The sequence below is a fragment of the Colobus angolensis genome, unplaced genomic scaffold (genome assembly GCF_000951035.1).
Source record: "Colobus angolensis palliatus isolate OR3802 unplaced genomic scaffold, Cang.pa_1.0 Scaffold181, whole genome shotgun sequence".
Taxonomy (NCBI): Eukaryota; Metazoa; Chordata; class Mammalia; order Primates; family Cercopithecidae; genus Colobus; species Colobus angolensis.
Window position 1 is genome coordinate 4,106,536 of NW_012114944.1, and position 25,092 is coordinate 4,131,627.

General features: G+C 43.0%; 1 protein-coding gene across 1 annotated transcript in view; it reads right to left on the reverse strand.

The window, feature by feature from the left end:
• Window positions 1-25,092, reverse strand: part of GABBR2 (gamma-aminobutyric acid (GABA) B receptor, 2) — a 424,424-nt gene that overhangs the window by 223,271 nt on the left and 176,061 nt on the right. The window contains exon 3 of the mRNA XM_011939489.1: window positions 18,712-18,882. Within this exon, the coding sequence (XP_011794879.1) occupies window positions 18,712-18,882 (171 nt within the window). The remainder of the gene's footprint in view (window positions 1-18,711; window positions 18,883-25,092) is intronic.

Consider the following 25,092-nt stretch of genomic DNA (forward strand, 5'->3'; position numbering starts at 1 on the left):
ACATTTAATAGCAACCAAAACAAGAATAAAAATAAGTATGCACATTAAGAAGTTAGAAGAAGAATGGTGAAAGAAACCTACATATAAAAGGAAGGTATTATTCAGGAGAAAAGCAGAAGCAAATAAATTAAGAAGTAGATAAATCAAAGCACAGCCACTAAGAATCCAAGAGCTAGTCCTCTGGTTGAAAAACAAGATAATGGGATGCCTTACTGAAGAGTTAACTTGTGTTTTTTGCTATCTTCTTTAGCAAGAGAAATGTCTGAAAAGATGAGTAATCTTTAAAGGAGAAGCAAGTAGACCTCCCCTCCCCCAAGCAATCAAGTAGCTGTTTTAAGAAGGAGGATAAACATGTAGCTCTATTACGTAGCAAAATGGAATAACAGGACCATTTGGGAGTAGAGCTCTAAGAGGAGCCCTCTCTGACCTGTGAGAATATGCATATCTGAGAAGAAAAAGCCAACAGAAGTTCTAGATCCATAGGAGGAGCTTGAGGATGCTAGGAAGTGTGTCCAGGAACCTAGATTAGCAGCAGTAACCAATCGGACCAGTGTCCACAGCACACCCAAGTGGCAGCAGAAAGCAAGGGCTGCAGAATGCAGGCTCTCCCAGCTTTCTATTAGAAAACCCAGTAGAGTTGTTGGTCATTTTAGAAGAGGGTGATACTTCAAGACAGAGACACTGACCCTAGTGTATCTGGCAGATGGACTGCTTGATCCAGTTTTAATTTCATTTGAAAAAATAATAAAAAATGTAACCATTTCTTTCCCACAGAAATTAAGATGTTAATAACAATTACGTCAATAAAAGAAGCAAACTAGCTCATCAAGAGGAAAAGTGGGAAAAACAAGAAAGAGCATATAACAAAAAGCAGAGACTTTAAAAATTGTCCTGAAATATATGCTAATAAATTTGAAGATCCCAAAGAAATGGACTATTTTCTGGAAAATATGTTACTAAATCTATTTAAGGAGTATAAAGCCAAAATCAACAAGCATGGAAGAAGCTACAAAGATAACTTGTAAAAAGGGCAGACTGAAAAATGTAAAATCCTGGATGGTTTCATAGACTCACCCTTCTATTTTCAAAGAGCAGTTAATTTGTATCTATAAACTATATAGGACACCTAAAAACATGGAAAGTTTTCCAACTCTTTTTGTAAAACTAGAATATTCCTGACAACTAAACCTGACAAAGACAGCACAATCACAGCAAAATATAAATTGTCATATGTACTTACAGAAAAAATAGATGAATTGGTTAAAAGAATAACAAACAGCATAACAAACAGTGGAATGCCAATATGGTTTAATGTAAATATGAATTCCAGACCCATTTATCCAATAAGCCTATTCAACCTCTCCATCTGGATATTCAACAGGCATATCTAAACTGCTGACCCCCTTCACTGAAACTTGCTCCTCTGCACTCTCCCTCAAGTTGAGAAGTGATAACTCATTCTGTCCAGTTGCTCAGATAAAAAACTTTGGCGCCATCTTTGATGCCTCACTGTTTATCACTCACACACTCATTCATTCCATCAGGAAATCTTGTCAGCTCTACTGTCAAAAAATATGTAGAATCTGATTGATTTTCACTATCTAGTTCAAGTTACCACCACCCTCTACTGGGTGGTGCCAAAAGTACCACTTTTAAAAAACTAAGTCAGATAAAATCCCTCTTATTAAACAAAAAAATTCTCCAGTAGTCCAAAAATAAATCCATACTACAATGGTCAGTCGATTTCAACAAGGGTCCCAAGACTATTTAATGAAGAAATAATAATCTTTTCAACAAATGGTCCTGGAACAATTGAATAGCTTCATATGAAAGAATGAAGTTGGAACCTTACCTCACACCAAATATATGTTAACTCAAAAGAGACCAAAGATCAGGGATTGTATTTGACTATAAAATTCTTAGAAGAAAGCATGGGTTTAAGTATTCATGACCTTGAATTAGACAATGGTCTCTTAAATATGACATCAAAAGTAAAAGCAGCAAAGGAAAAAAAGATAGATTTGACCTCACTAAAATTAAAAACTTTTGTGCAAAAATCACCATTAAGAAAGTAAAAAGAACCCTTAGAATGGGAGAAAATATTTGCAAGTCACCTATCTGATATGATCTAATCCAGAATATATAAAGAATGCTTACAACTCAATAACAAAAAGACAAACAACCCAATTAAAAATTGGACAAAGGATTTGAATAGGCGTATCTCCAAAGAGGATATACAAATAGCAAGTAAGCACATGAATACATGTTCAGCATCATTATTCATTAGAGAAATGCACATCAAAACCACAATGAGACACCATGTCACACCCACTAAGATGGTTATAATCTCTTTTAAAATGAAAAATAACAAGTGCTTGCAAGGATGTGGAGAAACTGGAACCCTCATACCTTGCTGGCAGGAATGTAAATGGTATATCCATTGATGCAAACCAGAAAATGGTTTGGCAGTTTCTCAAAATGTTAAACATAAAGTTACCAAATGACCCAGCAATTCCACTTCTAGGTGTAAACCCAAGAGAAATGAAAACATACATCCCCACAAAAATTTGTACACAATGTTCATGGCACCATTATTCATAATAGTCAAAAGTAGAAACAACTGAAATATCCATCAACTGGTGAATGATAAACAAAATGTGTTACATCCACAAATTAGAATATTATTTGTGCATAAAAAAGAAAGGAAGTACTGATACATGCTACAACATGGATGAACCTTGAAAACCTTATGCTAAGTGAAATAAACACAAAATGCCACATATTTCGTAATTCCATTTATATGGAATGTCATTATAGGCAAATCTATAGAGACAGAAAGTAGATTAACAGCTGGGGGCCAGAGAAAATGAGTGGCTGCTAATGGATGTGGAATTTCTTTTTGGAGTGATGAAATATTCTCAAATTAGATAGTAGTAATGGTTGCACATTATTGTGTATATACTGAAAACCATTTAATTGTACACTTTAAAATGGTGGACTTTATGGTATGTGAATTTTTTCTCAATAAAAACAAAATCCAAAACATTCTCCAGTAGTTTCCCAACTGACTCGAAGTATAAGCCAAAATCTTCACAAATGTCCTAAAAGAACCACAAATCTCTTGCCCCACCTCCACTCCACACCAACCACTCTACTTCTCCCACACCCACCCTGTTGCAGTCATCATAGCCTCCCTGACACTGCTCCAGCACTTCCAGAGTCCCTCCCACCTCAGGACCTTTGTGCATTTGTTCTCTCTGCCTGGAACCCTCTTATCTCAGGTCTCCTTATAACCTGCCCCTCACTGCTGCTTTCAGGTATCTGCCCAAACATCACCTCTTTGAGTCTCTCCTTGACTTCACTGCTCTCTGCATGGGATTTCCTACTCCCTTAATTCTACTCTGTCTCCCTAACACTTATTATCATCTGACATATTTTAAATTTATTTGCTCATTATTGTTTTAAATCATTTGTTTCCCCCACTAGAATGTAAGCTCCTTGAGGGCAGGGAATTTGTTTTACTCACTGATGTGTCTACAGCGCCTAGAATGGTGACCAACACAGGCTAGGCACTCAATACATATGTCTTAAATGAATGAATGTATTACCAAATGAATACAAAGAAACTGATGACTATAATGTGTCACACTAATAGATCAAAGGAAAAATCCATAGCTATCAATCTAAATTCTAAAAAGGCATCTGACATTTTAGCATGCATAGCTAAATAGGTACAAACACTGAGTAAATAAAAATAGAACATCCCTTGAGAGGATGAGGAGTATCTGCTCTTCTAACAGACATCAAACCTTACTAGGAGCATTCTCATTAAAGTCAAGGACAAGGCAAGAATACCCACTGTTATCACTATTTTAAAATATAACTCTAGAACATCCAGTGAATGAAGCAGTATTAACAACAACAATATATATTATTCATATGTTAATAATATACAATAATATAATATATATGTATTATATAATATATATTATAGATAATAGTGGGTATTCACTCCTTTGGACACTGTTCTAAGCCCTAAATGCTTTACATTTGTTAGCTGTTTTAATACTCATGACACCTAACATTATATTAGCATTTCCCCATTATCAGGGACACAGAAAAATTAAACAACTTGCCCAAAGTCACCCAGCTGGCAAGTAGCTGAGCTGGAATTAGAACCCAGACGGTCATTCTGCTATGACTGTCATTTACCACCGTGTAGTACCGCCTCAATGAAAAATGATGAAAATAAAGATGCCATAATGCTGGAAAATAGAGAGCAAGTTTATTCTTGCTCCAGATGTTACTGTATCTACCTAGAAAATCTAAGAGAATTAAGAGAGAAAAACTAGCAGAAATAATAGGAATTCAATATAGCCAGTCATAGATGTGGATACATACATCAACAGCTTTCTCATATCCCACCAATAACCACTTAAAAACATCAAGCAAAGTAGATCCCATTCCCCAAAGCAATAATAAATGTAAAATGCCCGATAATAAACCTAACTGTTCGTGGAAAGGACCTGTGTGAAGAAAATGACAAAACTTTGCTGAGGATCCAACAAGAAACTTTGAATGGAGAGATGTTCCATATGCATGAGTGGGAAGACATGGTATTATAAAGATGTCAACTCTTCTACAAATTAATTAAAGTAACTGAAATTCAAACAAAAATGCCAAGAATTAAACTGGTGAAAATGAAGGCAATTGTTAACAAAGAAAGGAGAGCTGCACATTAGATTATAAAGGAACCCTGAGGTACCCATTCCAGCATAGACAGATCAATGGAACAAAATGTAAAAACTCAGCAACAGTCAAAAGTTGCACTGTCCAAGACAGTGGCCATCAGCCACATGTGATTATCAAGCACTTGAAATCCTAGTGACACATGTTGAAATGATAGCATGTTGGATATGTTGCATTAAATCAAATATATTATTAAGATTAATGTTACCTGTTTCTTTTTACTTTACAAAATGTGGCTACTAGAAAATTTAAAATTATATATGTTGGTTTGCATTATATTTCTGTCATACAGAACTGGCCTAAATCACATGCTAAAGTGTAATATATTATTTTATAAAGATAACATTTAGCATAGGCATTTTAAGTAAATCAGAAAAAGATATATTAAGTGCTGAAAGAAAAATTGAGTGACTATAATGGCAGGAGAGGAAAGGTTGATATTTCAGACTATATACTGAAATTCCAGATAAATTGAAGAATGAAGTAAAAAATATACTAGAAGAAAACATAGGTGTGTATTTACAAAAATTTTGGAGCTGGAAAGAGCTTGCCAAGCATAACGGAAAGGTGAAAAAAAATGGTCTTGATAAATTTGACCGTATAACACACTAAATTTTTCATTAGATCAACTAACATCAAAAACAAAATTAAATGTCACATGAAACATGGAGAAATATTTTAACAAAAGTGACAAAAGGCTGATATGATACCCTTCCTTTATAAAGAGCTCTTATAAATCAGTAAAAAAAGAACAGTCTAACAGGAAAAAGTGCCAATGACATGAACAGCCAATTTACAAAAGGAGAAACAGAAATGAGAAATATTCTTAGTAAAAAAGAAATTCAATCTCAATAGTAATGAAAGAAATGCAAATTAAAATAGCAATTGCCAAAAATCAGAAAAGAATAATACACAATATTGGCAGGGAATGCTCCTGTATACTGCTATGAAACTCTAAATTGGTATGATCTTTCTGGAGGACAATTTGGCAATATGTACAAAAGGTTCAAAAATGTGCATATGCTATTTCTAGGAATTTATCTTCAGAAAATAATCAGAGATGTTCCCACAAACGTACAAGTATGAGTTTACTGCATTATTTATAATCAGTAAAAATTGGCATCTACCTCCATGTTCAATAATGGGGGCCTTCTTGAGTAACTGATGGCATACGCACAAGGTAGAATACTTTAAACAGGAATTGGATAAAGATGGTGAGAGCAAACACACATCCACCTCCTGTCCATCTCCAAATCCTTGAAATGGTTGGCCAAAAAAAAAAGTTAAGAAAAAAAATCCCAATAGTTTTGGAAAAAACAAGAAGACCATTCATGGACAGGATATTTGCAGAATTATTGGAATATAGGAAGAAAGGGTACAGATTGGAGGATAAATATGACTGGAGGCAAATACAATTCAAAACACATCAGGGCTATGGCACAGACTGGGGTCGAGTCAAGAAGTGCTGTAGCCATGAGGAGTCACGTAGAACATTTGCTGACCTGAGAAAACATTCCCCTGGCATTGTTAAGCCATTTCAATAGCAAGAGCATGTATTTATTTACACACATTCATTTATGTGCATTGAAAAAATGGTAAAGACATCAGCCAAGATGTTAATGATGACCTTTCAGTGGGTAGGTTATGGCCAATTTTAAATTTTCCTTTGTGCTTTTTTGTGTTTTCAAAGTTTTCTGCATTGAGTACATATCCATATTACAATTAAAAAACAATAACTAGTACTTTAAAATAAAAATAGCCACAAAAAAGAACTTGACATTTTTATTCAAAGTTTTCTGCACTGAGTACATATCCACATCACAATTAAAAAACAATAATTAGTACTTTAAAATAAAAATAACCACAAAAAAGAACTTGACATTTTTATGGTAAGAAAGTAACTGCAATCTTCTTGTTTTTCCCTTGAATTACTGTAGTAACCTCCTGGCTGCTTTCACAGCCTCTGGTCTGCTCCTCCCAGTTGGCCCTCAGTGCTGCTCCTATCTCACTTCTCATTTTAAAACCATCCATGGTTCCTGACTGCTGACAGGTAAAGTCCCAACTTAGAGGCAGGCAGGGGTCTTCACCATCCTTCTTGCCTCCCAGCTCATCCTTCTACTTCTCATTCTGTTCATGGAGCTATGGAGCCCCAACAGACTATTTGCTGTTTCCTGAAGGTTCCACACACCTTCCCAACTCCGCTGCTTTGCTCATGCGGCTCTGGCACTACCCAAGCCTGGCAGATGGGCCTTGGGGGAGAAACCGCAGCCAGAATGTACCAGAATAGCTCTAGGGAACCTACACACTACAAGATGCACTATCCTGTCAGCCAAGAGGACCGGCAGAAACAACGCGTCCCGGGAAGGGTGGTAGGAGCAGCGTGAAGGGACAGTGCTCTGCTCTGAGATTCCCAACTTGGGAAATAATAAAAATTCAATGCAGGATCCCATGGCAAAAATTCCAAAGGACTGTGAAGAGGTCCCCTTGAGACATGGTTGATCGGCCTATATATTCACCTCCCTGCTTCTGTGGTAGGTGGGGTGCAGGGACTTGGGGGATATTGGCCCCAGACTCCTGGCTTCCTCTTCTCCACAAGGGCAGGCACAAACCGGGGTTCATGTCTATACTTGCCACTTCATGGCTGTGAGACCCTGGCAATTACTTAATCCTCCCTGAGGGAGTCCGCTCTATAGAAGGGAGACAGCGCCAGGTGCTGTGGCTCACGCCTGTAATACCAGCATGGTGGGAGGATCATTTGAGCCCAGAAGTTCGAGACCAGCCTGGGCAACAAAATGAGACTCTGTCTCAACAAAAAATAAAATAAAATAAAAATAGCCAGGCGTGGTGGCGTGTGCCTGTAGTCTCAGCTGTTCGGGAACCTGAGACAGAAGATCGCTTGAGCCCAGGATTTTGAGGCTGCAGTGAGCTATGACTGCACCACTATACTCCAATCTGGATGACAGAGGGTAACCCTGTCTCAAAAAAAAAAAAAAAAAAGAAGACCACACCATGCTGGAGAATTGAACATAACTACCTGGCACACACAGTAAGTTCTCAACAACCGGCAGATGAGATTTTAATCACATTTTCCTCCTCCTGAGGTCCTGATGTCGGGGAGTGCTTCACAGGGCTTGAGTCCTGCCCTGGGAGCCTGGCCTGGGGCTGGACAGGGGGCACCAGGAAGTGTCCCTGGTGAGGGTTCTGAGGTCACTGTGGATGGTCCTTTCCCCCAGAGATCTCCTGTGGACTGTTGCAAAGAAGGCACACTCAGTCAACGCTGTGTTCCAGGATCCTCACAGCTTCAGTGGAGGATGTATTAATCTAATATCACATGCCCTCTTGAGCACAGAGCGCAACACTCACCCAGCCCTTCAGGAGCCTGGCGTTGGCACCAGAGACCCATGGCCAGTCACGCTAGCCTCTCTGAGTGGGGTCCGTGTGGAGTGGAGAGAAGGACTCCACTCTGAGGATCTGAGGATCTGGTGTGGAATGTTAGAGGGAACCATCCACTAGGTCCCGAGGTCTTCCTTTTGAACCACAAATGGGACAGCCATCTTCTCTCTGCTCTGGAGTGGAGGGAGGAGGAGACTAGTGGGTCATCTGTTCCGAGGGCAGGAGCTCTGAGCCAGACAAAGGCATCCAAGCTCGGACATCTGTCTTCTCTTCAGCAGGCTTAGCCATGGCAGCCACCACTGAGCAAAACATCCTGGAAATGCAGCAGATGTACACACACCGCTCCAAGATGGCAGAAGCACTAGAAACTGGAGCCCCTGACAGGCGGTGGCACTCGCCCGGGGGGGCGTCTTCCCACTCTGCCAGGGTGGGTAGGACAGAGCACCTGCTAGTGGGCTGTACTTCCCACGGGGGACGTTCGCATGAAAGAACAAGTGTTGCTTGAACCCCAGGATCTGTCCCTATGGAGCCTCAGCAGAAGACTGAAGGCCTGCGGGGCTGATTCTTGACATTGGTCAAATGCCTTTCCCATTGATTATCTGCTTTGGATCAGAGCTTCAAGGAGAAGCCTATTGCCAGTCCCACTCTCCACCCTTCACCCACCTACCCTCATGAGTTAAATAAACAGGCAGCTAAGTGCTTTTTATTCATCCCAGTGGTCCCCAAACTTCAGTCACTTCTGCACCTCTTAGAGGCCATTTCACCATGTCTATGCACCACCTATGCAAGCATTAATTAGTATTTTCAACTGAACGGTCTCACTTTTAAAACATGGGTTCCATCCTAAGCAATAACATCCATGAAGTACAGTTTTGATGTGCTAGTCATCATTTTACTTTTTCCTAGTGTATAACACAAATACAGAGCTATTAAAATTACACAAAAATCATATCACATATTTAAACCATCTCTGGGGAATAACGGACCTACCCCAACCCTTCAAATGCCAAAGAGGCTGCCATAAACAGCCACCAAGGTCTGGACAGGACAGAGAAGAAGTTGTTCCAGCTGGCTGACCTGCAGGCCTGGCCCCTTGCAGAGCTCGAGGGAAGAGCACAGAGAAGGAGAGGATGCTTGCTTGGGCAGGTAGCCAAGTCACCTAAAAGCATTAGTAAGTTCTTCAGATAAAAGTTGGGACCAGAGGTGGGGCACTAGTACGATTAGGATTAGAATCTGATCTGTCGGGTGTCCCCTCTGTCTCCTAATGAGAAAAGATCTGCAGATACGCTAGCAGCCCAGGTGATCCTGCAGCCAGGAAGGATGCCAAGGTCAGAGCTCAGAGGTGGCTCCACCCTCCAAGTGTGCTTGGCCTTGTTCTTAGCTAAAGTGAGCTTGGGAGCACAGTGGTCCCACCTGAAGGCTGTCCATTCCTTCAGTGCAGTGGTTCTCGAACTCTAGCTGCATCAAAATCATAAAGCTGAGCCCATCCCACAGTGTCTGATTCACTGGGGCTGGGACAGAGCCCAGGTGGTCCTGCTGATGATGCTGGTCCAGGGACCACACTTTGAGAACCACTGGTGTAGAAGTCAGTATTGCCCAATCCTGAAAAGAGAGTATTCTGAAGCATTAACAACTGAGGAAAAAATTCTCCCAGGATGATAAAGTCAGGAAAATTAACTTAGACACAAACTACCATGTGTGCATCCCCAAAGCCCAACACCAACATCACCTATTAGCAACCACATGGCAGGTTCCTGGGGACTATTGATGCCAGTGGCTGGTCCAGAACTTTCCACTGAGATCTCTAGAGGAATTTCCACCAACAAACAATGTCACATCCAAAAAAGACTTCAAGTTGAGAAATGATGGCATGACCTGGGTAGAATTCTGCAGAAGTCAGACTTGTTGGCTCTCCAGAACTGCCTGGCCCTTTGCGACCACACCCCCTTGCCAAGTTGCCATCTGTCCCACCAAAGGGGCCTCGGGTCAACTCCTTTAGAGTTACTGTTTAGTCTTCCAGAGTAGTATCCCGGGAGACACTCCTGCAGGGGAGGACAGGGAGACCCTGGGCTTGCATCTAACCTACAGGTCACTCTTGTTAGAATCATCCGTCATTCCCTGCTGCTCTTCCGATGGCCCAGGTGACTCAGGCAGGAGGCAGTCAAGAGAGGGAATCGACTCATCACAAGCCTGGATGCTGGGGCTGGGGTTTCTCTGCACCCCTTACACCTTCATCTCACCATCCCAGGAACAGGTGGACTCAGGACAACAGGAGGGAAAGAACTGCATTTGTCCCTAAGAATCTGGCCTAATGGATCAGGAATCATGTACCGAAATCCTCACTGAACACGCCTGTACCAGGGAGGATGCAGGGTGAGGGGACACAGGCATCCGCTGTGGCTCCCATCCATCATTTCATCTCATCTCCAGTCCGGTAACAGTGGGTGAGAGATGAGGAAGCAAATGGTGTCTTGTGCTACATCATGCAAAGAACTGGTATGGGGAGAAAACTGAGGAGGAAGAGCACAGAGATGGCATACCTGGAGTCAGCTGGGGAGGTTGAGCCAGATGAAGGGCAGGATGTTCCTGCCAAGAGAGAAGCCAGCATGGAGGTGTGGCTGGACCAAAGGGGCAAAGGAAGAAGTAACTGCAGGTGAGACAGAGGAGGAGGCCTCAGGGAGACCATAAAGGGTCTCAAGCCATGCTAAGGAGCTTATTCCTGCTCAGAGCAGCAGGAGAGGATGATGATTCTAACAAGAGTGGCTTCTAGATTAGATGCAAGCCCAGGATCTCCCTGTCCTTCCCTACAGAAGTGTCTCTTGTGGTGGGGCAGATGGTAACTTAGCAAGGGGGGAAGGTTTCAAAGGGCGAGGCAGGGCCCTGGAGGGCCTGAAAGGGCAGGTGAAGAGGAAACTCTGCAGCTGGTGACCTTTTGGTCTTGGACAGATTAAGGGCCTCACCTCAGTGGGGTCTGCCACTTGAGAGAGGTCATCAGTATGGAAAGGTCAGCCTCAGAAGCCTCGAGATCACTGAGGTCCAGTGACTAGGTGGGGAGTCTTGGAGCTTGGAGGGAGAAAAGGGAAAGGCAGCCATGCTCATGGCAGGCACAGAAATTCAGCCATGCAGTGGGGCTCCTGAATGGGGGCCAGCCATGGGCTAAGGAACCTGATTCCGGATGATAATAAAAACAACAGCTGCCCCTTGCGTGGCACTAAGGATGAGCCAGGCACTTTTCTTAGGACTTTAAGTATCCTAACACATTGAATCCTCCCAAAAACCCTAAGAGGTAGGTGCTATTATTATCCTTATGCTCAAGATGAAAAAAAGATGGCAAAGAAGCCTATGAAAAGATGCTCCACATCATATGACATGAGGGTAATGCAAATTAAAACAAGATACCACTGCATATCTATTAGAATGGCCAAACTCCAGAACACTGACGATACCAAATACTGAAGAGGATGGGGAGTGACAGAAACTCTCATTCATTGCTAGTGGGAATGCAAAATGGTACAGCCACTTTGGAAGACAGTTTGGCGTTTTCTTACAACATGAAACATACCCTTACCAGATGATCCAGCAATGGAACTCCTTGATATTTACCCAAAGAAGCTGAAATCTGGTGTCCACACAAAATCCTGCGCATGGATGTTTAGAGCAGCTTTATTAATAATTACAAAAACTTAAAGTCACCAAGATATCCTTCAGTAGGTGAATGGATAAACCGTGGTACATCCTGACAATGGATACTGTTGACCTTTGGTAACCACAGGCTCTTCATTCATGGATTCAACCAACCATGGAGCAAGGATTTTTATTTTTTTCCAGTGGGGGGCAAGGGGGTTGAGGCAGGGAGGGGACAGAGTCTCACTCTGTTGCCAGGCTGGAGGACAGTGGTGCCATCTCAGCTCACTGCTACCTCCACCTCTCAGGTTCAAGTGATTCTCCTGCCTCAGTGGAGAGTACAGGCATCCGCAACCATGCCCAGCTAATTTTTTTTTTTTTTTTTGTATTTTTAGTAGAGACGGGGTTTCACCATGTTGGCCAGGCTGGTCTTGAACTTCTGACCTCAGGTGATCTGCCCACCTCAGCCTCCCAGAGTGCTGGGATTACAGGCATGAGCCACCACACTCAGTCACGATGGAGGATATTTAATAAATAAATAAATAAATAAATAACAACAGAGCAACAAAAAAAAAACACGCAAAAAACCCCAATGCAGTGTAACAACGATTTACCTAGCATTTACACTGTATTAGGTATTAAAGGTAATCTAGATATAATTTAAAGAATATGGGAGGATGTGCATGGGCTATATGCAAACACTACACCATTTTATATCAGGGACTTGAGCATCCTCAGATTTTGGTACCCACGGGGGTCCTGGAACCAATCCCCCATGGTTCCTAAGGGACAGCTGTGTTAATTCAGCACTAAAACTGAACAAGCCAGCAAGCAATGAAAAGACATGGAGGAAAGTTAAATGCATATTAAAGAAGGAAATAAGCCAATCTGAAAAGGCTACATTCTGTATGATTCCAATTAAACAACATTATGGAAAACGCAAAACTATGGGGAATCAGTAAAAAGACAGAGGACTTTTAGGGCTGTGAAAATACTCTGATACTATAAGGATGAATACATGTCATTATGCATTTGTCCAAAACCATTCAACATACCCCACCAAGAGTGAACCCTAATATAAACTCTGGTGTCTGGGTGATGATGCCGTGTCAATGGAGATTCATCAGTTGTAACAAATGGGCCACTCTGACAGGGATAGTGACAATGAGGAAGCTGTGCCTGTGTGGGGGCAGGGAGCGTATGGGAAATCTCTGTACCTTCCTCTCAGTTTTGCTATGAATCTAAAATCCTCTAAAACTAGTCTCTTAAACAAAACAGAGGCACAAAGAGGCTAAGTAATTCTCATGGCCATGTCGTTGGGAATGGCAGGATCAGGGTCAAAGGCCAGGTCTCCATAAGCTCACATCCTAGAATCCAAAATTCTTTGAGCTAGGAGGGATCTTAGAGGTCAACTGGCCCAATTCTCTTAGCTTACAGAAGGGGAAGCTGAGACCCAGAGACAGCAAGTGATTGACTTATGGGCACTTAACCACTTAGTTGGTTAGCTGCAACACAGAATTGAGAGCCCAAAGAATAACTTGGTGAGGATGGCTGGGTAGATCATAAGGCTTGAAAAGGGAGAGAGATCCAAATGCCCCTGCCTCCCTCTGCTGTCTTCCTGGGCATCCCCTGCCCACTGCCTTCCTCTCCACCCCAAGCTCTATCTCCCTCCTGGGCCTGCAGTGCCCATGTAATAGCACTCAGCACAATGGCCTCTCAGCTCCTTGCCCTGAATTCCAGTGACCGGCACCTCCATGCCACAAGGGGTCTTCACACATCACGAGGGCCTGGCCTCTCAGTACTTATACTCCTCTTCTGGCTCTGTCCACAGCCTCCCAACCCTCCAGCTCCTTACTGCAGCCCCTCAATGTGCAGACAGGTTACTTGCCTGCTTATCCCTCTCCAACCCAGACTTCGTGGACCACCCCAACTCTTCACACCCCCACTGTTGTCTTCCATCTGGCTGTGATCCAGCCCTAGTGCTGGATCAAGGCCTCCCTCCACCTTCTCCATCCTGCTCCTCTGTCCCCGGGCCTGCTGAGGGCCACCAAGTAGACGGAGGCCACCAGGTAGAATGGGGCTACTTTGAGCTCAAGGTCTCCCACCACCAGAGGGTGTCACTTCCACCCTGAGCTCCTGACTCCCAGCCAATCATGCAGGACAGGGGTTCTCAATGCTGGCGGCACACTGAAGCCACCTGGAGAGCTTGGACAGGCTCCATTGCCAGGGTCATTCAGTGTGATTGCTCTGGGGATGACCTGGGCATCAGGATTTTCAAGGCTCCCCAGATGCTCCATCTATAGAGGGGATTACCACTCAGCAGTAGAAAGAAACAAACCACTGCCACACGCCACAGCATGATGGGCCTCAAACACTGCACTAAGTGAAAGAAGCCAGACGCAGAAGACTGTGTGTTCTTTAATCCCATTTATAGGAAATTTCCAGAAAAGGTAAAACTATTCCTGGGGCTGGGGGGTGGAACTGACTACAAATGGGCACATGGGAGTTTTTAGAGTGATGAAGTGTTCTAAAACTGGATTGTGGCGATGGTTGCACAAATACATACTTCTTTTTTTTTTTTTTGAGACAGGGTCTCACTGTCTCCCAAGTTAAAGTGTGTAGTAGTGCAATCATAGCTCACTGCAGCCTTGAACTCCTGGGCTGAATGAAGCCTCTCAGGTAGCTGGAACTATAGGTGTGCACCCTCATGCCCAGCTAATTTTTGTATTCTTTTTGTAGAGACAGGGTTTTGTCATGTTGTCCAGGCTGGTCTCGAGCTCCTGGGCTCAAGCAATCCTCCTGCTGTGGCTTCTCAAACTGATGGAATTATAGGCGTGAGCCACCACACCTGCCCAACATAAAAAATTTATAAAAAATAATTGAACTGTACATTAACAACAGATGAACTGTATGGTATGTAAATTATATCTCAATAAGGCTATTAAAAGTGAAGAAAAGGAAACGGAAGAAAATCCAAAAATGCACATTTTATTTTGTATTAAAAACAAAATTTCCCTGGTGATTCTAGCAAGGAGCCAGAGTTGAGAACTCAATGTAGGAAGCCTCACCACTCACCCGCAGCCAGTGTCACTGATCTCTGGTCCTCCACAGCACAGGGCCTATCACAGACCATGGCACACAGGAGGCCACACTGATTTTTTGAGTGAATGGACATGCATTCCCAGTTTGCCCCATGAATACCTGGAGAAGCAAATGGCTATTTAGTGAGCACCTACTATGCACAGATCTTTCATTTCTGTTTTCTCACGTAACCATCTCATCTTCAGTACCTGCGAGGTAGGATAAATAGTCCCATTTTATACAAGGGAAAACTGGATCTCTACGAGGCCTAGGATCTCATAGTCATCACTTAGCAAATCTGGACTCAGAGATCAGCCCATTTGGTACCAAGTCCTTCTTCTTTCATTTCATTTATATCTTTCATCCAGAGGGAGCATGGCAGAGCAAGCTGAAACTGTCCAGCCACCAATTCTCTCTATGGAACCCTGGTCCCAGCAGCAGCTCTAGATCTGATACATCCTAGGATCAGCATGGGAAAGTGAATTGCCTGGGGCCACACAGTCATGTTTGGCCAAAGTGGGCCTAGAGATCAGTACCTCAGACCCAAGTCCTGAGCAGCCTCTGGGTTACCATGCATTTACCTTGAATCTGAGGGGTTGGGGGTTCTCACAGGAGCAGCTGGTCCCTAGGTGGGATGGCCCTCAGCCCTCTATCCCTTCCACTGTCCCAATGCCACAATAATAAGCTCCGTGGGAGTAAAGCCCCTCCACCACCCCCTCCGACTTCAGGATTGCTTTCACTTGACATTCCTTCCAGTGCGCCAGTCCGGAACAGAAGTGTTTGACGCTGCTGATCGACCAGTTTCATAAAAGGAATCCAGTTTCCTTTGCACTCAGGAAAAGCTGTTAGCCCCTGGCAAGTTTCCAGGGCCTGCACTCCAGCGATGCAGCCCAGACATTGACAGAGGGATGCCAAAGCCCTTGGGCACAGAGAGGAGTCAGCTGGGCTGAGAGATTTAAATCAAGAGGGGTCCTTGCCAGCAATACCAGCAAGCAGCATCCTGTCCTCGGGAGAAGAGGTTTCCCACTGAGATGCCCTGAAACCCTGGCTGAGGGCCCTGACGGCTGTGCAAGGGGAAAGACGTGCTACCCAACAGTCAAGACCTGAGATTACCCAGTGAGGACCATGTAGTGAGGACACACAACAGCCTGACGGTACAGCTTCCGCTCTTTACCAGCATGTGCCCTGGGGCAAGAGGTCTCCCACCCTCTGCAAACCTCAGTTTCCCCATCTGTAAAATGGGAACCATCACTCCTCCTTACAGAGTGGCTGGCTGTGAGAGTTTTTGGGAATCTATAAGGCACCCAACCAATGTCAGGGCCCACAATTTACCCTCTTTAGACCCAGTCTGGTGGGAATTTCAAACCTCTTGAGGCTGCCAGCAGGTAGTTCCCATGCAATTCCAGGAAGCTAGAGAAGAAAAGAAGGAGCAATGGGAAGTCTGAACTGAGGGGTTCAGGACCCCAAAATTTAGTCCTGACTTTTCTGTGAACAATCTTTCATGACTTCAGAGGTGCCTTGACACCTTGAACTTTGTCCCCTTCCCTCTCTGGGCCTTAGTTTCCCCTTCTACAAAATGAAGAGGGTAGGAGATATGTCTCTAAGGGTCCTTCAGGCTCTGACGGCCAAACATGCTATTAGAAAAAATCAGGTCTGGCCGGGCACGGTGGCTTATGCCTGTAACTCCAGCACTTTGGGAGGCCGAGGTGGGCAGTTCAAGAAGTCAAGAGATCTAGACCATCCTAGCCAATATGGTGAAACCCCATCTCTACTAAAAATACATAAATTAGCTGGGTGTGGTGGCATGTGCCTGTAGTCCCAGCTACTCGGGAGGCTGAAGTAGGAGAATCACTTAAACTCAGGAGGCGGAGGTTGCAGTGAGCCGAGATCACGCCAGAGCGAGACTTTGCCCCCCGCCCCCTCAAAAAAAAAAAAAGAAAAAGAAAGAAAAAAAAAGAAAAAGAAAAAAGCAGATCTCTCCAAATCCTGGCAAAGTCCATTGTTAATGGGGCCATGGGATGGGTCCTTCCTATCCTCCACCATCCACCTGTTTCACTCTCATTTTAGAACATTTCTCGCTTCTCTATGAAGGCGGCCTTTCAGCAAAAGCCTCTTTAGCGTTTGGCAATGAGTCACTCCCGCTGGAGGTCAAGTTCCCATTGTGCCTCCTCCTAGGGGCTGAGAAACAGAGCGGTGGGAAGATGAGGAGCAGTCTTGCCTGGGAAAAGCTTGCCTTGTTTGGATACCCACAGACAGTGGGGCCAAACACTTCCACTTTTCAAGCACCTCCAAAAACAACCCTCTCTGTGTATGAACTTTACAGTTTACAAAGCTCTTTCAAATCCATTACTCATTGGATTTGAGGCAGGGAGGCATGCAAGAGGTTATTGTCCCCATTTTACAGGAGAGGAATCGAAGCTCAGAGAAGTGAGGTAACTTCTCCAAGGTCACACAGCCAATGTATGAAGTGATCTCTCCTTCCCATGGAAGTAACAGGGGGCAAGAACCTCAAAAGGTAAGTGCAGAGCTGGAGTGGAAACCAGATCTGCTGATTACCAGCCCTGCTCTGCTCCCAACTTTCTTGCCACCCTGCCTGGCCTTTCCCCATTGCCAGGCTGGTAGGAGGCTGTGTGTCTGCCCCCACCGCTCCCGCTGAGGTCTCTCTAGACCCCTGACTCACACATGGAAATTCTCCGCACAGCTAAAGTTTGCTGCTCTTGGGCTGCTAAGAACACTTGGTTTGTCTTGTGTTTTTGGAGGCTCCAAGTATCAAAAGCACGCATGGGAACAGAAAGGAAAGTGGGAGGCACAAAGCAAATGGGAAAAGAGACGGGTCATTTTGTACTCATCTGAGTGAGGCTAATGTTTCAAATATTGGCTAATATCTACTGTTAGTAAGGATATGTGAAAATGGGAATTTTCAAATGCTGTTGGTGGGACTGGAAATTAGAGCTGCCTTTTTGGAGGTCAGTCCCTCTCAAAATTTTAAATGGCCCAGCAATTCCACTTCTAGAAGTCTACTGCCGAGACGCACACCTAGGCATGAGAGTATGGCTGTGCCATTGAAAAGTGGTCAACGTTCAGAGGGGCTGGCTCAGTAAGTTACGATATACTCATCTGACAGAACACCAGGTCCCTTTAAACCATAAGGTTAATCAAGGCTTCTAAGATCTGTTGTAAAGTGAAAAAAGAATATACATGGTATGAAGTCATTTGGCTTTAAAACAAATACACTGAAAAAGTTCTAGGCAGATGAACCCCAAAGTGAAAGCAGGAGTTAACTTTCAGAGAGAAAGCATGATTTAGGTGGCTTGGGGCAAAGCAACACGTTTACATTTTTACTACCTCTATTTTGGCTTTTTTTTTTCCACCACAAAACACATACACAAAACAAAAAAATCACCTACCATGTATTAAGGTGTGTTTGTAAGTCATTTAGAACAAACAAAACTCTACCCCATCCAGGGAGACATTGGCATCTTCGGTCCAAGCCAGCCCTTCCCCCAAACTCTCCTCACAGGCGAACACCCCTGGTGGAACTTTGTGATCTTAGATGGTCATGACAGCATCAATAACAATGACAAGCCCACAGAGGCACTGAGGGAATAAGCCACACGATGTAGCAAATAAAAAGAATGACAGGGAAGGTTCACTCCTGATGATGGTTTCCAGCAGTCCCATGCACAGTGAAATTCCTCAGCTACCAGCTCTATTTTGTCAACGGTGAAACAGCTTTGATCGCACTAACCAACACTTGCTTAAAAGCCCTGTGACAGTACCCATCCCTGACTAAGCCACATTGCCTCTTGCTAGATGACAGCAGTAAGCAGCAAGGGAGGCCGTGTCCACACGAGCCGAGCGTACCTCAGAGAACCTCTGAACGTCTTGCGTCAGCGTGCCCACGCGCTTCCACTGGTAGTGCTTGAGCAACTTCAGAATGGCTGGATTCACCGCGTTGTCTGATGGGACGGTCCGAAAGAAATAAGGGTATTTTTTCTTATCGGCTAGAACAGGCGTGGTTGCAGCAAAAGAAAGCTGAAAGACACAAAAGAGACAACACTTCTTACTGATGAGCCTCGCAGCTGTGACCCAGCATCTTTCCTACTGGAATAGAGACTGTTAGCTTCAACTTGGAGCATAAACACATGGGGACAGATATTTTTAAAACTTTTTTATTGTAAGAGTAACATACCATAATGGAAGGGAAGGTTTAAAAATGCAAAATAAGAAGAAAGAAGGGAAAAAATAGCCAATGATCCACCCCTCCCTAAAGAACCATCATTCATGTTATCATCTATTCCTCCCCAGTCCTTTTTCTATGCACAGTGATTGGATTTTTTAAAAAGATTCTGAAATCATTCTATATGCACAATTGAACTGTTTTTCCCCATTTAACAGTATCCTTAAAAACTCTTTGTAAACATTATAATAGCTGCACAATATTCCAGCATATGAATATACCATAATTTACTGAATCGTTTCTAATTTGGGGTTATTTCTATTATTTCTAATTTGTCATTATCATCATATTATTCTACAGGCATCTTTGTACATAGCATTTTTTGTTCTATATTTTGGGATGTTTCCGTAAGATAGAGTCTGTGATGTAAAATTTCCCAGATAAAGAATATGAGTTTTTAAAGATTTATACTTATTTCCAAAAAATAGTTTATCAGTTTGCAAATTTACTAGCCAAGAATGATTAGAGGGCCAATCTCACCACATCTTTGCCAACAGAGGGAGTAAAAAATGTTATTCTAATTTTATAATGATTTATCACCAAATAAAACCCTGAATCATATCGCATTCACGATTATAGATAATGCTGAACTTTTTCCTATGGTTATTAACTAGTAGCATATCCTATTTTAGCAATTACTTTTTCATGTCCTTTGTTTATTTTTTGAGTGGTATTCTAATGCTTTTCCGATTGAATTTAATGAAGATATTTTATATGTATAGCATTCAAACTCAGGCTATTATAGTTGTTGCAAATATCTCAGTTTGTGTTTGCCTTTATATTTTATGTGTGTGTATTTTAATTTACACTTGGTAGTCAAAGCTGTCCATCGATCTCTTTATTATTTCTTCTTTTTAAGTGCCAGTTAAGTTGTTAAATTGGATTTTAATTGTCTGTCCCTGAAGGCCCAACCTAAATGTCACCTCTTCCATAACACTTCCTCTGATCTCTGTTCCTTCCCTCAGCCTGAGCCACAGAAGGTAGTTATCAAAGTTTTTGATCTTTGCAGTATGATGGTGAAAAGGTGGTATCTTGTTATAGTTCTAATTTGCATTTTTCTTAGTGTGAATGAGGTTGAGTATTTCTTCTACTTTTTAAAATTTTATTTATTATTTAGAGACAGGGTCCATTCTGTTGCCCAGACTGGAGTACAGTGGTGCTATCATAGCTCACTGCAGCCTGGAACTCCTGGGTTCCAGCGATCCCCACCTGCCTCAGTCTCCGGAGTAGCTAGGACTATAGGGGTATGCCTCTTTGCCTAGCTAATTTAAAAATCTTTTTAGAGAAGGGGTCTATGCTGCCTAGTCTGGTTTTGAACCCCTGGGCTCAAGCCTCCGGCCTCAGTCTCCTGAGTCGCTATGACTACAGGCGTGCCATCGCACTCAGCTTCTTCCTATGTGTAAAAGTAATGGTAGTTCCTTTCTGGAAACTGTTTACATTTTTTGCTTGTTTTCTAATTTGACTTGTAGTCTTCCTTATCAGTTTATAGAAATGATCTTTTATATTAAGAAAATTAACCCTTTATAAGTTGCTAATTTTCCTCCCAGTTTGTACTTTGTTTCTTGATGTTGTTTTGTAGTGCCATTTCCATGTAGACATGTTTTTTTTTTTTTTTTATGAGGATGAATTTATCAGTTTTTTTCCTTTATGATTTCAGGTTTTATGTCATATTTAAGAAAGGCCTCTCTTACTCTGAGATTATAAAATAATTTCTCCACGGTTTCTTCTAGTCTGTCTCTCCTTCCTTCCTCCCTCCCTCCCTCCTTCTCTTCTTTTAAAAAAGGTTTCATTCAAACCTTTGACCCAGAGAGGGCATGGATGAAGCAAGCTCAGTCTTTGCTGCCACCAGCCACCTCCCCGAACCCTTGCTTATCCCAGGAGCTCTGGATTTGATACATCCTAGGGTCCAATTTCAGCATCCAGGGAAACGACAACTGGTACCTTCAGCCTCCAGCTGAAGTTGCTTTATTGCTTCTTCTGTCACCCTAGAACCACTTTCCCCTTACAAAAGTTTGTGGGGTGAAGTAGAGATTTGTCCCCTTCCATGTCTGGTTTAGAGAGTAGACAGCCACTATCTAGACTTGCTGGATCTGCTATCTATTGGAGCTGACCACACAACAGTAATTCAGCCATTACCTGAAGCTACAGAGCCCCTGTAGAAACCAACTTCTAAGATCCAACAAAGATAGAGACACCCCAAGACCAGTAAAGGTCAAGGGTAGAATGACTTTTGTCAATGTTCAAAGATTCTGGATAGAAGAGGACTAATGAGAGAGAGAAATTTCAACTGGACACACTGAGGAACGCTCACATTAGAGTTGTCTGGCCATGGAAAACCTGCCCTCAGAAGTAGTGAGATACCTGTGTCTGGAGGTGTGCAAGCAGAGACTGGACCACAACCTAGTGAGAACAGAAGAGCTTCAAAGTGTCTGTGAACCCCCTGAAAACTGTAGGAAAGCATTTGCATGACCATGTATGTGCAGACAGACATGCACATTTTTCTGAAAAAAGAATCAGTGGCTTCCATCAGACTAACAAAGAGGATCATTCCAACCAAATCAAGGTCTGCGCACCTGACTTCAGGTGACATTTAGGTCCCGTAGTGAGTGCGGGAAATAGAAGCTCTCTATAGTCCCCTCAAGCCTACTGTCTGTGATTCTTCTCACGAGATTAAAACAACACTGTAAACCTCCTATGCTCACCAGTAGGGGAAGGAGCTATTAGAAAAACCTGGGAGCAACTATTTCAGGACAGGGACATCATATACACCATCACATCCCCAAAAATGCTTATCTAATACAATTTGGAAAATATTGGTTTTCTGATGTGATTTCTGAATCACACTCTGGTTGCTACTTTACCGTTATTGTCCCATTAGTTCCAGGTCCACAATTAATTGTTGCTTGAACAACCTCATATGTTTTCCCTGTGGGTAATTACCGTGGTTACTGTTCAGTGAATAAATGGCCCATTGTGCTTACGATAGGCTTGGAGTACAATATGTGCCCCGGGTCTAAATCATGTTGGGTGCAAAATATTAACTGGCGCTGACATTTTCTGCACCATTTGAGATAATGCACGCTTTGATTAGATTGCTTTGCGTCACTGTTTCTCTGGCTTTGGTCTCCTGAAACTTTCTTCCATGGGCAAAAACTGCAGGTGCCCAGTAGTACTGCTGGACTTCAGAACTAACAGACATCTGAGAAATCATCTAACTCTGGGGTTCTCAGCACACTGGAGTTATCTGGGGAGGTTTTAAAGAATACTGATGACTTGGTCCCACTCCAAACTAACTGAATCAGAATCTCTGGGCATCTAGCCCAAGCATCAGTATTATTTAAAAATTTTCCAGGTGATTATGATGCTCAGTGAGGATCGAGGGCCACAGATGCAGTTCAACACCCCTGGTTTTGAATAAGCAGACTGCAGCCCCGAAATGAGATATCAAAATTCCACTATAGCTAATAAGAGGTGGAAGCAGGACTTGAACCCGGGTCTATAGGACCCTAACACTAGTGCACTTGCTCCCATAGATGACTACCTACCTGCCTCCTACATACTCCCCAGGCCTTCTTCCCCTATCTCAGTCACCCAGCATCTGGCACCACCAGGGCTGTGAGCATTAGGGCCCTAACTTGGAGACCAAGCTTTCTGAGCTCTCCTGCCTTGTTTCACATAACGAACAGATTGTGATTGAGGCTCTAAGTTAATTCCTAGCCAAGGATTTATTTCAGAGAGTATTTTAAAATTTAACTTATAGTTTTGTTATAATTTCTAGTTTTATTGCATTATTTTGAGAATTTGGCAAGTGCAGTGTCTGCTTTTGGAATTTATTGAGATTTTCTTTGTGGCCTATTATACAATCAACTTCTGTACAAGTTCCATGGTGGCTGGAAAAAAGATGAAATCTCTAGTCATAAGCTATAGAATTCTTTATTAGACTACTTATGCATAATAGATATAACCAAACTAATTATATTATCATATGCTTTGTATTTTTGTTTACTTCATCTATCAAAGGCTGAGAAGTTTGTTAAGTTTTTCTCTATTGTCTCTGACCATTTCTTCATGTATTTCAACTGTTTTTGCTTTACATGTGTTCCTTTTTTCTTGTTTTGAGCATAAATGTTCATCACAATTATATCTTCAGTTTTCAGCAGTGTATACTTTTGCCTAGTGCAAATAACAGGCACTTAATAGATATTCATTGAGCAAGTGAAGATGGAAATATTTATCAAGGTAAAATAAACCTCTTTGTCATTTTATTGCTTTTTGTTTGATACTGTATCTCACTTGTTATTAATATGGCAACCCTTACTGTATTTTTGCTTGCATTTGCCTGTCACTTTTTTAACCTCCTTTTATTTGTATTCTATTAAGATCATTTTTAAATACACATCTTGAAAAGAACATACAGACAGATTTTAAAATACGTATGTTTATTGCTGTAGTAAATACTTGGCCTTGGGGGGTCACGCCCAAGATGGCCGAATAGGAACAGCTCCAGCCTCCGGCTTCCAGCGTGAGTGACACAGAAGACGGGTGATTTCTGCATTTTCAACTGAGGTACCGGGTTTCATCTCACTGGGGAGTACTGGGACAATTGGTGCTGGTCAGCTGGTGCAGCCCGACCAGCCAGAGCTGAAGCAGGGTGAGGCACTGCCTTGCCTGGGAAGCACAAGGGGAAAGGGAATCCCTTTTCCTAGCCAAGGGAAACTGAGACAGAAAACACCTGGAAAATCGGGTAACTCCCACCCTAATACTGCACTTTACCAAGAGTCTTAGCAAACGGCACACCAGGAGATTATATCCCACACCTGGCCCGGAGGGTCCCATGCCCACGGAGCCTTCCTCATTGCTAGCACAGCAGTCTGAGATTTAACTGCAAGGCGGCAGCCAGGCTCAGGGAGGGGCGCCCGCCATTGCTGAGGCTTAAGCGGGTAAACAAAGCCACCAGGAAGCTCAAATTGGGTGGAGCCCACCACAGCTCAAGGAGGCCTGCCTGCCTCTGTAGACTCCTCCTCTGAGGACAGGGCATAGCTAAGCAAAAAGAAGCAGAAACCTCAGCAGAGGTAAATGCCCCTGTCTGATAGCTTTGAAGACAGCGGTGGATCTCCCAGCACGGAGGTTGAGATCTGAGAACAGACAGACTGCCTGCTCAAGTGGGTTCCTGACCCCTGAGTAGCCTAACTGGGAGACATCCCCCACTAGGTGCAGACCAACACCTCACACTTCATACGGTGGGGTACACCCCTGAGACGAAGTTTCCAGAGCGAGAATCAGACAGCAACACTCACTGTTCAGCAATATTCTATCTTCTGCAGCCTCTACTGCTGATACCCAGGCAAACAGTGTCTGGAGTGGACCTCAAGCAAACTCCAACAGACCTACAGCTGAGGGTCCTGACTGTTAGAAGGAAAACTAACAAACAGAAAGGACTCCCACACCAAAACCCCATAAGTATGTCACCATCATCAAAGACCAAAGTCAGATAAAACCACAAAGATGGGGAAAAAGCAGGGCAGAAAAGCTGGAAATTCAAAAAATCAGAGTGCATCTCCCCCTCCAAAGGAATGCAGCTCATCACCAGCAACGGAACAAAGCTGGACAGAGAATGACTTTGATGGGTTGAGAGAAGAAGGCTTCGGTCAATCAAACTTCTCAGAGCTAAAGGAGGAACTACGTAACCAGCGCAAAGAAACTAAAAACCTTGAAAAAAGAATGGAAGAATGGATAACTAGAATAATCAATACAGAGAAGATCTTAAAAGAACTGATAGAGATGAAAACCATAACACAAGAAACACGTGACAAATGCACAAGCTTCAGTAAGCAACTCGATTAACTGGAAGAAAGAGTATCTGCGATTGAAGATCAAATGAATGAAATGAAGTGAGAAGAGAAGTGTGGAGAAAAAAGAGTAAAAAGAAATGAACAAAGCCTCCAAGAAGTATGGGATTATGTGAAAAGATCAAATCTACATCTGACTGGTGTGCCTGAAAGTGA